The following is a 12,500-nucleotide window of genomic DNA, read 5'->3' as shown; positions in this document are numbered from 1 at the left end:
CGCAAATGTGGTCTTTGTAACATTCCAGAGGAGGACCACGTTCACGTTTTCACACTAATGAGGTGAGTGATTTCTACTTGATTTATGTTCTATGTCTTTTATTGCTGCACTTGTTTTCCTCTTTGCTCCCATTAATCGTTCTCCTTCTCTCTTCCATGTTCTCTCTCTTCCCTTCTTTCTGTCCTTTTTGCTTCTGTTTCTGCGTAGCTTCTCCCTGCACTGTCGATGGAAGTTGGGATCCTTGCCCTGCTTCAGCCAGGCTAGGATGGTGAGTCCTTTGGCGTGTGTCACCTCCCAAAACCATGCAGAATAATGAGCCCCACACACCATGAGTCCTTTGGGCCGGGTAACTCTGCAGCCTACCTGGAACGCAGCCCTGCTTGCCGTGCTCTCCCTCATGTTGCCAGCTCTCAGTGTGTGCCAGGCCTCAGGCCCTGCGCTGGGCTCGGCCAACCCACAGAACTGCCCAGGTGTGTGCTCCTGCACTAACCAGCTCAGCAAGGTGGTGTGTACCCGTCGAAGCCTGCTGAGGGTGCCTCCCAACATCCCAGCCAACACCCGCTACCTGAACCTCATGGAGAACAGCATAGAGACCATCCAGGCGGACACGTTCAGACACCTGCACCACCTCGAGGTGCTGCAGCTCGGCAGGAACGCCATCAGGCAGATTGAGGTAGGGGCCTTCAACGGGCTGACCAGCCTCAACACCTTGGAGCTGTTTGACAACAGGCTGACGGTCATCCCCAGTGGAGCCTTTGAGTACCTGTCCAAGTTGAGGGAGCTGTGGCTGCGGAACAACCCCATCGAGAGCATCCCCTCGTACGCGTTCAACCGCGTCCCGTCCCTCATGAGGTTGGACCTCGGGGAGCTACGCAAGTTGGAGTACATCTCCGACGGAGCCTTCGAGGGCCTTCAGAATCTGAAGTACCTCAACCTGGGAATGTGTAACCTCCGGGAGTTCCCCTATCTCTCCCCTTTGATAGGCTTAGAGGAACTCGAGATATCCGAGAATGTTTTTCCTGAACTCAGGCCCGGGGCCTTTCGGGGGCTGAAGTCTTTACGTAAACTGTGGATTATGAACTCCGCCATAACGACCATTGAGAGAAATGCGTTTGATGACATCACAGCCCTAGTGGAGCTCAACTTAGCCCACAATAACCTCTCCTCTCTGCCTCATGACCTCTTCACCCCCCTGCAGTATCTGGTGGAGCTGCACCTGCACCACAACCCGTGGCGTTGTGATTGCGACGTGGTGTGGCTCTCCTGGTGGCTGAGGGAATACATCCCCACCAACTCTACCTGCTGCGGGCGCTGCCACACCCCGCTCCACATGAAAGGCCGCTACCTGGTGGAGGTGGACCAGACCACGTTCCAGTGCTCGGCACCCTTCATACTGGACGCTCCGAAAGACCTGAATATATCCGCCGAGAGGGTGGCCGAGCTCAAGTGCCGCACGGCCGCCATGAGCTCCGTCCGATGGCTCCTCCCCAACGGCACCGTGCTGACCCACGGGTCGTCCCACCCGCGGATATCGGTCCTCAACGACGGGACGCTCAACTTCTCCAACGTTCTCCCGTCCGACACGGGCGTCTACACCTGCTCCGTCACCAACATGGCGGGCAACTCCAACGCGTCGGCCTACCTGAACGTGAGCAACGCCGAGCTCAACACCTCCAACCTGTCGTACTTCACCACGGTGACGGTGGAGGTGGTGGAGCCCACGGCGGAGGAGACCCCCAAACCCAAGCCCACGGTGCCCGCCTCGCCCTCGGTCTTTCAGCCCGTCTTCATCTCGACCCCCACCGTGCTGCTGCAGAACACGCAGACGCCCCGGCAGGTGGCCGTCCCCACGGCCAGGATCCCCAGCGGGCCGCCCGCCAGCCTGGACGAGGTGATGAAGACCACCAAGATCATCATCGGCTGCTTCGTGGCCGTCACCCTGCTGGCGGCGGCCATGTTGATTGCGTTCTATAAGCTGCGGAAGCGGCATCAGCAGAGGAGCACGGTGGCGGCGGCCAGGACCATAGAAATCATACAGGTGGAGGAGGAGGTGCAGCCGGTGCCCCCGCCCACGTCTGGGTCCAGCGGCTCGGACGACACAGTGCTGGTGCTGCCCACCTTGGTGGAGCACAACAGCAACACCTTCAAGCCCGGGTACGTGGCCTCCTCCTCCTCCTCTTCGTCCTGTCGCCGAGGGGCCTACGGAGCCCACGGAGCCCACTGGACCCAGAACAATTTAGGTAACTCTCTGCATCGCTCTGTCAGACAGCACAGCCACATCAGCACCATAGCTGAGTCCTATGTCATTAAGACCACTCACGGCAAGGAGAAGGTCCAAGAGACCCAGATCTGAGGGGCTTAGGGCTTCTGTCTGGGACTGTTTGCTCCGAGGCCTCCTCCCCGTGTGTCTCTGTTCATCACTCCATGCAATAGAATGCACAAAGAACAAAATGGCAACTTTCTTTTGTACAAGAGTACAAAAAAAAGAGACAATTTTTTTGGTTTGTTTGTTTCTTGTATATGCCTATACATACGTATATGTATATGAAAAAAAAATACACACATATATATATATAGATAATTCTAAATGCATTGGTAACAGATGCAGATTATATTAGAAAAGAAAAGAAAATTTAAACTATTTTCTAATAACCAATGGATTCTATTTAAAAAAAAAAGAAAGAAAATATATTAAATTGCTTTTGTGATTGATAAAACCAAGTTGTCCTGTCTAGATTAAGTTTTGTTTTGTGTTCTGGTCATGCTGTTTAGAATGCAGAAAAAGAAAAGGACTCTTTATTCATACATATGTTTTTGAACAGAGCCCCCAAATTATACTTCAATTTATACAGTCTCAAATATTATATGCAATTCACATTATTTTCGATTATTTCAGAAACCCAGGCAGAATTTTAATTACATTTGTCCAAGACAGCAGTGGAGTGGCACAGATTTGTGGCACAGGATTGGCTGTTTAGTAGCTATCAGCCAAATGCTTTTCCACTGCAGTGAATTTCTGCAGCTAGTGTTTAACCCTCAATTTGCTGTAGCTAACTGGCCTTTCTTTGGCGAGCCTGCTTCATAGTCGTAGTGTATCTGAACGTTTAGTGTGCTCACAAGATTCCCAGAGATTCAACTAGCAACAATGAAGCATAAGCTAATGATGTTTTTTTTGCAATTACCATTTTGTCATTGGTTGCAATCTGTATTCTTTATGTTACCCTGGGCTGTGACATGCTTCATAATGGCTTGTGTAGTGTTTAGGGCTAATTTAGTAATGCATTACAGCATTTGCCTGACTTGTATCTGCAAGGGCTCATTCAATGCTAATTTTTCAAAGAGGGGGAGAGATGTGGTGCAGTAATATAAGGCTTTGCTGGCCATTCTGCTTTTGGAGAAAACCCGAAAGGATTAAAATGAAAAAAACTAAATGAATGTTTGATATTGGGGCTTTTCCATGGACTACATTGAAACATATATTTCTTTTTTTCTTTTCCTTTTCTTAGTTTATTTTAAAGCAACACTATTTTTATGGGGAAATCAAGGAGGATATACAAAATAAAATAAACCTGTGGTTTGTATTTCTCTAATCAGAGATACTTTCATCTTCTATTTTCTTCTTCCATTGAAAATATTAATTTCAGGGTTTAAGCTGTTTAGTCAAGAGAGATGAGATAAAACACACACGGTAGGTTGAGGAATGGCCTTTTATGTTCCTGTGCGTTTACTTAATATATCAATGAATGGGTCTTTGAGCGACCGATGTACAATGCTGCATTATACTCCACAGTAGTGCTCTATGCAGGTCAAATAAGAGGATTTACTTAGGTCTGTTACCCAGTAACCAGGAAGAGGATACTTTCACACATAGTATATGCTCATGCTTAGGTATGAATACTCATACACATATTCATCATTTAGGCATAATAAAATCAAACAATTACTAGACGTGAGATGGAAAAAGTGTTTTTAAACAGACCCTTCTGTGGAACAATTCAAAAGGCTAAAGATTAAAGGAATTACTAAACAGAACTATAATACTTTCTCCAACAGACGTTTGGCAGCAATGAGGAAGCAAAACAAAAAACAGTCTTCTGTTGTTGTTGTTGTTGTTGTCAATCTGTCAATCTGGATCACTATGACGGCCGGCAGTGGAAAGGCCAGCCAGCACCATAAATAAATAGATCTGGTTTCTATGGTAACAGAAGTCCTTTGGTATGACCTTATACTGTGGCACCCTAGACGACCAGTCACTATTGCCATTGTTTTTGCAGACAGCCAATCAAATGCAATTTGAGGCCTGTGGGTCATCAATGAGGTTTTAGGGCTGCACAAAAAGCGCTACAATTGTGTCTACTTGAGGACACAGAGGCAATGACAACCATAGTGATAATTCTGGTGGGTATTGCCAATGTGTAGAGAGCTGACTGGAAACAACAAGACAGATTTTCATGTGTTAAGCAATTGGCTAATATTTTTGTGCCTTTAAAGCATTTTCTTTTGCCCAATCAGATTGAGGAATGAATAATATTACAGTACAATGATTCAAAACAAATCCATTGGACACCTTTTTCGTTCAACTGCAGCAAACTCAAAAATAATAAATACTTTCCCCCGGAAAATGCATAAATAAATAAAATAAAAATCAAACAAATTAGACAATGTTATGGTTATCAACACAGCATTGGTGGATCATGAGACTGTGCCGTTTCAAACTGGCTCCCACCTCAGCATATTCCCCTGGCCTTACAGAAAGGAAACGTTGACGGCAGATATAAAAGCAAAGGAAAAGCACTGCCTCAAGACAGCCAACCTTTGTGTCCGTTCATTAATGCAACGCATCACTGTTGGAAAACCCAGCAGACGCCTGCTATTGTACTTTATTGTATATGATGATGTGGTCCTCCTGCTCAGCTCTGAAGATGGACCAGTGGGGATGCAGCGTGGGTTGATATCAAAACAGCATCCGCGCCAGTGTTGATGGCAGAAGGGGCTCTCTCCTACCGGGTTTCTTTTCTCCTTCAGGAAATTGTTTGACTGCTGCTACTGAATTTGCCACCACTGGCTAACGATACCTAGGGTGTTCCTCGCTAGACACAAAGCAGGAGACTCTTGGGTCACACGAGTCCTGGTGCTTGTCACGGCCTCAATATGACCACTGCCTGACCCTCAGGCATCTTAGAGACCATTAGCCCTGCGTGTGTGTGTGTGTGTGTGTGTGCGTGTGTGTGTGTGCGTGCGTGCGTGCGTGTGTGTGTGTGTGCCCAAGCCCTTTCTTGTACAAATATTACAACCAGTGGGCAGAGATGGAAGCAATCCCTTTATTTCTTTTTTTACAGCCTTATTCCCCCTTCATCTTCCATTCTAATGCAAATACTCACAAGCTAGGAGCAAACTCACTTCACTTTACATACAACTACGAGCCATCCAGCTCTGCTCATATGAGGTGAGTGCCGTGGCTGATATAACCACAATGGCACCCCACCCGCTGGCTGCACCACCCAGTGGGGCTTACATCCACCCATATCGTCCAGCGGCGCGTGTTTCCGCTTCCCGCGCTGCCGGCTCAGTGGCGTCGCACAGAGGTCCAGATGTTGCCTCGTTGGAAATGAGTTGTGGTACTTCCTCAGGCGTGATGTGTCCCTCTCTCTCCCTCGCTCTCTCTCTCTCTCTCTCTCTTTGTCCTCTTTTTTTTGGCTCTGCTTCTGAGGGATGTTTGCATGGAGCTTGTGACACCTGTTTGCTTCATTTATTTGTTTATTTACCGGGAGGATATTCCCCGGCAATCGGTAGCTCGCGCTGCGTTAGCCACCAGCGTTTGTTTTTGAAGCTCACCCGTAGCCTCACTGCCGGCGGTGCTGGGGAATTAGCAGGACTGAACGACCAGGTTGGGGGTGAGGGGGTTGTATAGGAGACTTTGGCCAGAAGCTTAGTTTTAACAAATCATTTATACAGTTGGGATGTACTGTAACTAGAGGTAGCAGCCTGTTGTAATACATCCTATGTCTGAATGGGGGAATCCTTTGCAGCCACATTGCCAAAATACATCTGATGTATTGTGAACAGCACGTGATTAGCTCTTCAGAGTGCTTTGGCTAAAAACCAAATAAAACATAACTATTGTTTTAAGGACCAAAATACCCTCTAATTTATAATTGGAATTAGGAAAAACCTTTCTCGTAGACATCCTGCCTTGAACTTGTGTTTGTTGTTATAAAAACAGATGGAGTACACATTGTACGTCATACAATCATGAAGTATTTGTTCCTTCTTGGTTTTCTTTCTCGTCCTCCCCTCTGAATAAGGTATTTAGCTTGGGCCACACCCCTAGCCGCTACATTGTCCGTCTGGTTGCCTGCCCGATGGTATCTGCTAAATGACACAGAGACAGGGGATAAGGGTCCATAGCAAGCTGTCTAGAGAGGTAGGGGTTAAGGGTTTGTTAGGAATAAGTCCTTGAGCTTAAAGATCTATATCTGTTAATGAAGTCTTGCAGTGTGCAGAGGCATTGGTGAAAAGGGCTGGACTATTCCCCAGCCACACTTTCATCTAGAAATGTGTACTTCGCTTTTCGCGCCCACTGAGGTTAAGAGATTAGGTTATACGAGAAATTGGAAAAAAGCATTATTTCTCATTTGTTTCATCTCCCAGCACTAACGCCTAACTGCTTATTTAATGGGATAATACCACGAAACAGATCGTTTTATTGTATTTTTTTTCATTCGCAATATCATAGTTTTATGTTCTGATCCACTGTGGTGATGTGATGGCATTAGTAAGAGATGGATAAAAACGGGATAATAATTCTGTTTGATTGCAGTTGTAAAAAAAAACCATCTAAATCTAAAATGGTGGATATTGATGAGTCAGGTCTTCAAAACCAAAGTGTTGGGTTCTTCCCAGTGTGGGTAATGTGTTCTCTCTAGTAACACAGACCGTCCAGACAGATGATAAATGTCTGAGATGAAGTCATGTCTGGGGTAGATAAAATAATATATTATGAATTATTTTTTGCAGTTAAGTAGTTAGTCATGGTAACTGTGGTAGTATTTCTGCATATGGATGATTCACTTCCCCGGGCTGGCTAATACTTTGGTTCTGGTTTTTACTTTTACCTCATGCTAATAATTTATTCCAAATTCCACACGCATATGCGCACACTAGCTCCCCATATGCATCCCCACACGCATCCCCATACGCATGTGTGCATGCAGTGCATATACAAAAAATAATTTTCAAAAAGCCTATGGAAATAAATAACAAAGACCAGCTTCTTTGATCTGATGTTTGGTCTCCCTCCCATGCTAACACAGTGAAACATTGGATCAGGATCAAACAGAGTTGATAGCAACGTGCTTTGCGCCTCTCTATTCTGAAGCACAGTGGTACAGTTTGTCCAAGTACTGTTATTTATTTATAGAGTAGATGAGGATTCAAAACAGCCACCCTGATATACCAATACATGTAGGGAAGACATTTCTGACCTGGTTATTCCACAACCCAACATGAACATGTTGTTTTACCCTATTTTTCTAGTATTGTCACTGTGCATCTATCTCCTTTAAACCTCTCTTTTATTTTCCCCCCCATCTCCTATTTTCAATAAATGTTGGTATTTTAAATATCCTCTCCCACAGAGAATGTATGAAAAGCCACCTGAGCCGAGCAGTCCCCTTGGACATGCCCTGAGCATCCTTTCTGCAACATACAGATGTGTGGCGCTACACACATTTAGCCTTCCAACACAAACAGTAGAAACAAAGATATGACAAGTCTAATTTATATTATTTGACCAATTTCTAATGTTGATGTCACTGAACCTGACAGATCCCTGATAGGTATTTTAACTAATTGAATCAGAGAAAGGGGTAAGGGGATGGTGTGTGTGTGTGTGTGTGTGTGTGTGTGTGTGGGTCCTACGTATAAATCCTACGTATTTCTCATAAAAATAAATGAGATTCACATTAAAAAGGAATAGGTGTAATCCTAATATCTTATTGGCCGAGCCACAGTCAAGTTCATTATAAAATATTAAATAAACCCAGACCTGAGTCATTGCATACACTTTTAAATCTATGCAAATTAAATGTTGGCTGAAGGAAATTGAAGGACTTGAGGAGTTGTCCATATTGATTTATCCGGTGGATAGGATGAGCTTGGACAACAGAGGAAGATTAGTGTAAATATTCACTTGAATCTAATTTACACCTAAATCATAGGCCTACAGTAAGTTGTGGAGCCGTGATATTGCCCAAATCAGACACTTCGATGGCGCCTGCCCAAATCAGACACTTTTATGGCACCTGCAAATAATCATCACCTAAACATATGTACTAGTAAGGCCAAGGAATTGTGTTATTTCATACCGATCATTAAATTAACTTTAAACTGTATTGTATTGTTACACTATGGGTAATGAGGTTGCTTGGTAACAATATAGTCAATTTTAAGTAGAGGAACTATATTATTCAAGCCATAATAAACAGTTTACATGGCATTGAAAACAAAAGCAAATTAATCAAAAGCCTGCCGATTAGATACAAGTAAAGTCAATTGACATGGTTCCAAAGTTACCAACGCGCAATATTAATTCCACTCAGTTAGGTAACAACCATGTCAAAATTTCACATGTACACGAAACGTTCAACTCTGAGCGCCGCATGACATCAAAGTGCATCGGCCATCCTTGCATCACATCCACGTCCCATACTGCCCCTGCCTCGCCCCGATTGCCCTTCCTTCTGGGCGAGCTAGACCGCTGACTCACACTGACCTTCCCATACAGAGGAAGAAAGCGAGAGAGAGAGAGAGAGAGAAAGAGAGAGAGAGAGAGAACAAACAACAGTCACAGAGAGTCACAGGTCAAGACGAAAAGGAAATGAGGTTTAGAGGCAGAGAGGCGAGGGAGAACACCCACCATCCAACAATTAGTGTGTAAAAAAGAAAAGACAGAAAAAAAAACCCTGTGCTCATTGCACTCTGTGGATTCTCATTGGCTTACACTTTGTGAACCAAGCTGGAGCCAGTGAAGCAGGGAACACTAAGAGCCTGCTAAGTGTGGCGGTTATGGTGGGTACATCAACAGTCTCCCGCATCACAGTGGCAGTCGCACAAATTCAGTTGTTTCCCTTTAAACTTGACTTCCGTCTCTCTCTCTCTCTCTTTTCTTTTTTTCCATCCACTCCATTGACCCTACTCATAAAGCCCAAGGCCTCTGGGTTGCCATGGTTTCTCTGGATTCCCTTGAAATGGTGTTTGGCTCGCTGAGAACGAGTGTCACTAGGCTCTGAATGGGGGAAGCTTACGGACAAAATGTACTTCATGTTAATACTTACCCTGCCTCACGTACGTACTTCAGAGGTACGCCGCTGGTCCTGCGACGAGGCAGAGGCAGAGGCAGATCGCCATGAGAGGACGGATGGGAAGAAAGTGAAATAATGAGATGAAAACGAATGGCGAGAACTGTCAGCGCGTGAAGAATTGCGTTTACTTCCAGCGGGCCCTCTAGTGCGGCGTATAGGGTGGGCGGCGTCTTCCATCGCAGCAGATGGCTTAGAGTGCTTCGAGAGCACCCCATCAATCATCCCGAGTTTATTATAAGGATTTGTTTTGAGCCGGCTCACACTGTGATGCTGATGTTGCTCACAGAAGCCGTTTGGCTTGGCCCGCTCTCACAGACATGGTCTCCTGGATCGCACAGCGACGCTGTCGGTAGAGTTGTCGTAAGACAGATAGTTCGAAAACAACAAAGGGCGCGTTCTGCTTGGCTTTATGAGCGGTAAAAATGCGTTGAAGGCTACGTTGACGCGCCCTGGGTCGCCCCGTCCTCCGCAGTTGTCGACAGAAGCGTTGATTGGTGGGGAGTAGGTGGTGAATTCAGAGATGCGTGGGAAAGATGTAGTTGGTTGTTTACACATGTTTACATGATGTGACAAATTACATAATCTCAGTTGTATGATGTATCCAACGATTGATAGTCGGCGTGCGTTTGAAATAATTAGTTGATTTTACACTAAAACAGAATTAGTTTACAAGAACACTATTTTTAGGTGCCAATTATATTTTACTGCAAATCATCAACGGAACAGACTCAGTTGTGGATCCGCGCCATAACATGCAATGAACAAAAAACAAAACACTGAATATATCTATGATTAATTATAGATGAATATTCCTTTGGATTTACCAGCCATAATTCACGTTGATATCGCACTTCAGCAAGTGTAATCTATTCCATTTTAATAGCTGCTGTTTAAAAACAAATCTGCTTACTTTCTTGACATGTTGAACTCTCCTTTTTCAACGATGAACCAATAATTCAGTTGTGGTTATGTTAGTCGAGTTGAGATGTACCGCAGGTCTATATCGCTTCCTTCAAGCTAAATGAACTGTTATTCATGGAGCTATTCAGAGCACTGCCAAGGATTTTTTCATGGAAATGCATTGCAGGAACAAGCCTGTTGACCGTGGTAGCAAAGAGTTTAACGTATGTGCACCGTTCATTCACTCAAGCTCAAGATACAGTGCATAAACCAACAGGAAAGACCATATTTTCTCCTCTTACACACACATGCATAATACATGAGAAGAGTTGTGATGATGAATAATAATGTGTGACACATGCGTTGGGACACATAATGTGTGACACATGCATACATTGTGGGAGTATTCATAAGGCATCATAGATATGTTCTTGGTAGAATGTGTTTAAAGAGAGATGCTTGGTGAATGTTTTAGCTGACGTTTTTGTCTGTTTGGGGAAGACGTGTTCCGTCTATATGAGTTAGAATCCCTTGTTTGACGGCCAGGTGGGCGTTCTGAAGAGAACACAAGCCCTGTGGTCCCTTTTCTTCTTAGTCATATCTACCAATGCCTCTGCTTGCACAGAGCACCACACGGGCTCCCCACAGTAAACACAAGCGCCTCCACCGTAGGTATGGAAACCACATGAACCATCCATATCTGCGCGGCGCAATGTGTGCTCGGTTTTGGAAGCAAACAAAGCCAGTCAATCACGCGGGGCGATGCAGGCTGTGGCATAATGGATCTTAATTATACACTTTATGTCAGTGACTCCGGGCCGAACCAGCGCAAAACACCAATTTGTTCACGCGTCGAGAAAAGTAAAATGGCCGACAATGGGATTGGATGTGAGCATGTGAGTGAGTTGCATTGTGCAGGTTCAAAGCGCTGGCTGATGATGTGCTCTTTGTAGAGAATGAGCTCTCTTTAATACAGGGCGCGATTAACCTCAGACATCCTCTCACACATTCAGACTATGAGTAAACATTGGGGCCTAAATATGTTTTTGTATTCCAAGGCTTATGCTATTGAATTTGAATTAGACAGACCATTAGTGCTCGCTTCAGGCCAATGTGTGTGTGTATGTGTGTGTGTGTGTGTGTGTGTGTGTGTGTGTGCTTCTGTGTTTGCGTGCTTGCATGCCCCCTGCCTGTGTGCGTCTGGGCTTGCATGACGATGTGTGGGTGTGTGTGTGTGTGTGTGTGTGTGTGTGTGTTGGTGTGTGTACGTGCCTTTGTGTTTATGCTTGCATCCCTCAGCCTGCCTGTGTGTGTGTGTGTGTGTGTGTGTGTGTGTGTGTGTGTGTGTGTGTGTGTGTGTCTGTGTGTGTGTGTGTCTGTGTGTGTTTGTGCTTATTAAACTATGAAATGACTCTGTCGGAACCAAGAACATTATATTAGCGGTATTGTTATTGGAGAGAGAGAGCTGCCTGTGCGACACACTCATCTCCTTATCAGCCACAAACAGTAATCCAGCTTTTTACATTCAAATGAGCCACTTGCCTCAGCCATCCACTCTGCTCCCCGTTCCTCTATTCTCCTTGTGTCACCTCTCAATCTGTGTCTCCTTGTTCTCCTCCTCTGACACACGTCAAAGTCTTCTCCTAATTACCGCACCGTGTGTGTCAGTGCCACACCTTCATTCTGAACGGCTTGCTCGTCATCCCGGCCAAAAAAGGGGCGTATCTTCCTCAGGCGGGACACTAGTGCTGAGTGTAAGCCTTTATTGCATGACATGGGGATACACTTTAGTTAGGGGGGTATGGTTCCACTCGTTCAGGGCGCTACCTGTTATAAGATTGAAAGATGTCAGACACAGCTTACCCACGTTTTGACAACAGGGAGCACTACACAATCATCATCATCCTCAGATATCTCAATCAAACATTGTGTCGGTGACATACAATACAGAGCAGAACCACAGCAGGTGGAGGATGGGGTGATGGGTGGGGCAAAGCCAGCTCAGCACACTTAACTTTGCAGAGGGTGGGTGTGTGAGGTCTTAAATCTGTGTGTTTGATTTGGAGGGCTGTCAGCTGATATATTCCCATATTCCCCCTCATTCCAGCCCCTCACTTCCAGCCTCATCTTTCTCAGTATACTTTAGCCAGCATTCATTCCTCATAGGAAACGATGATATGTTTCCCCTCTGCTGACCTCCCCCCCTGTCTCATCCCTTACCTTTCAGTCTGTGAAGGA

The 12,500-nt window shown here is 45.4% G+C and overlaps 1 protein-coding gene across 1 annotated transcript in view; it reads left to right on the top strand.

Annotated features, from left to right (window-relative positions):
- The window catches only part of lrrc4.2 (leucine rich repeat containing 4.2), a 3,170-nt gene extending 667 nt beyond the window's left edge, over positions 1–2,503 (top strand). The window contains exons 1-2 of the mRNA XM_084477071.1: positions 1–62; positions 208–2,503. The exon at positions 1–62 is cut by the window's left edge and continues 667 nt beyond it. Of these exons, the coding sequence (XP_084333197.1) occupies positions 329–2,353 (2,025 nt within the window). The 5' untranslated portion in view covers positions 1–62; positions 208–328 and the 3' untranslated portion in view covers positions 2,354–2,503. The remainder of the gene's footprint in view (positions 63–207) is intronic.
- Positions 2,504–12,500: the final 9,997 nt, after the last annotated feature.

Source organism: Micromesistius poutassou (genome assembly GCF_964030765.1).
Source record: "Micromesistius poutassou genome assembly, chromosome: 13".
NCBI lineage: Eukaryota > Metazoa > Chordata > Actinopteri > Gadiformes > Gadidae > Micromesistius > Micromesistius poutassou.
Note: the sequence above shows the minus strand (reverse complement) of the source record. Positions and strands in the feature narration are given on the sequence as shown.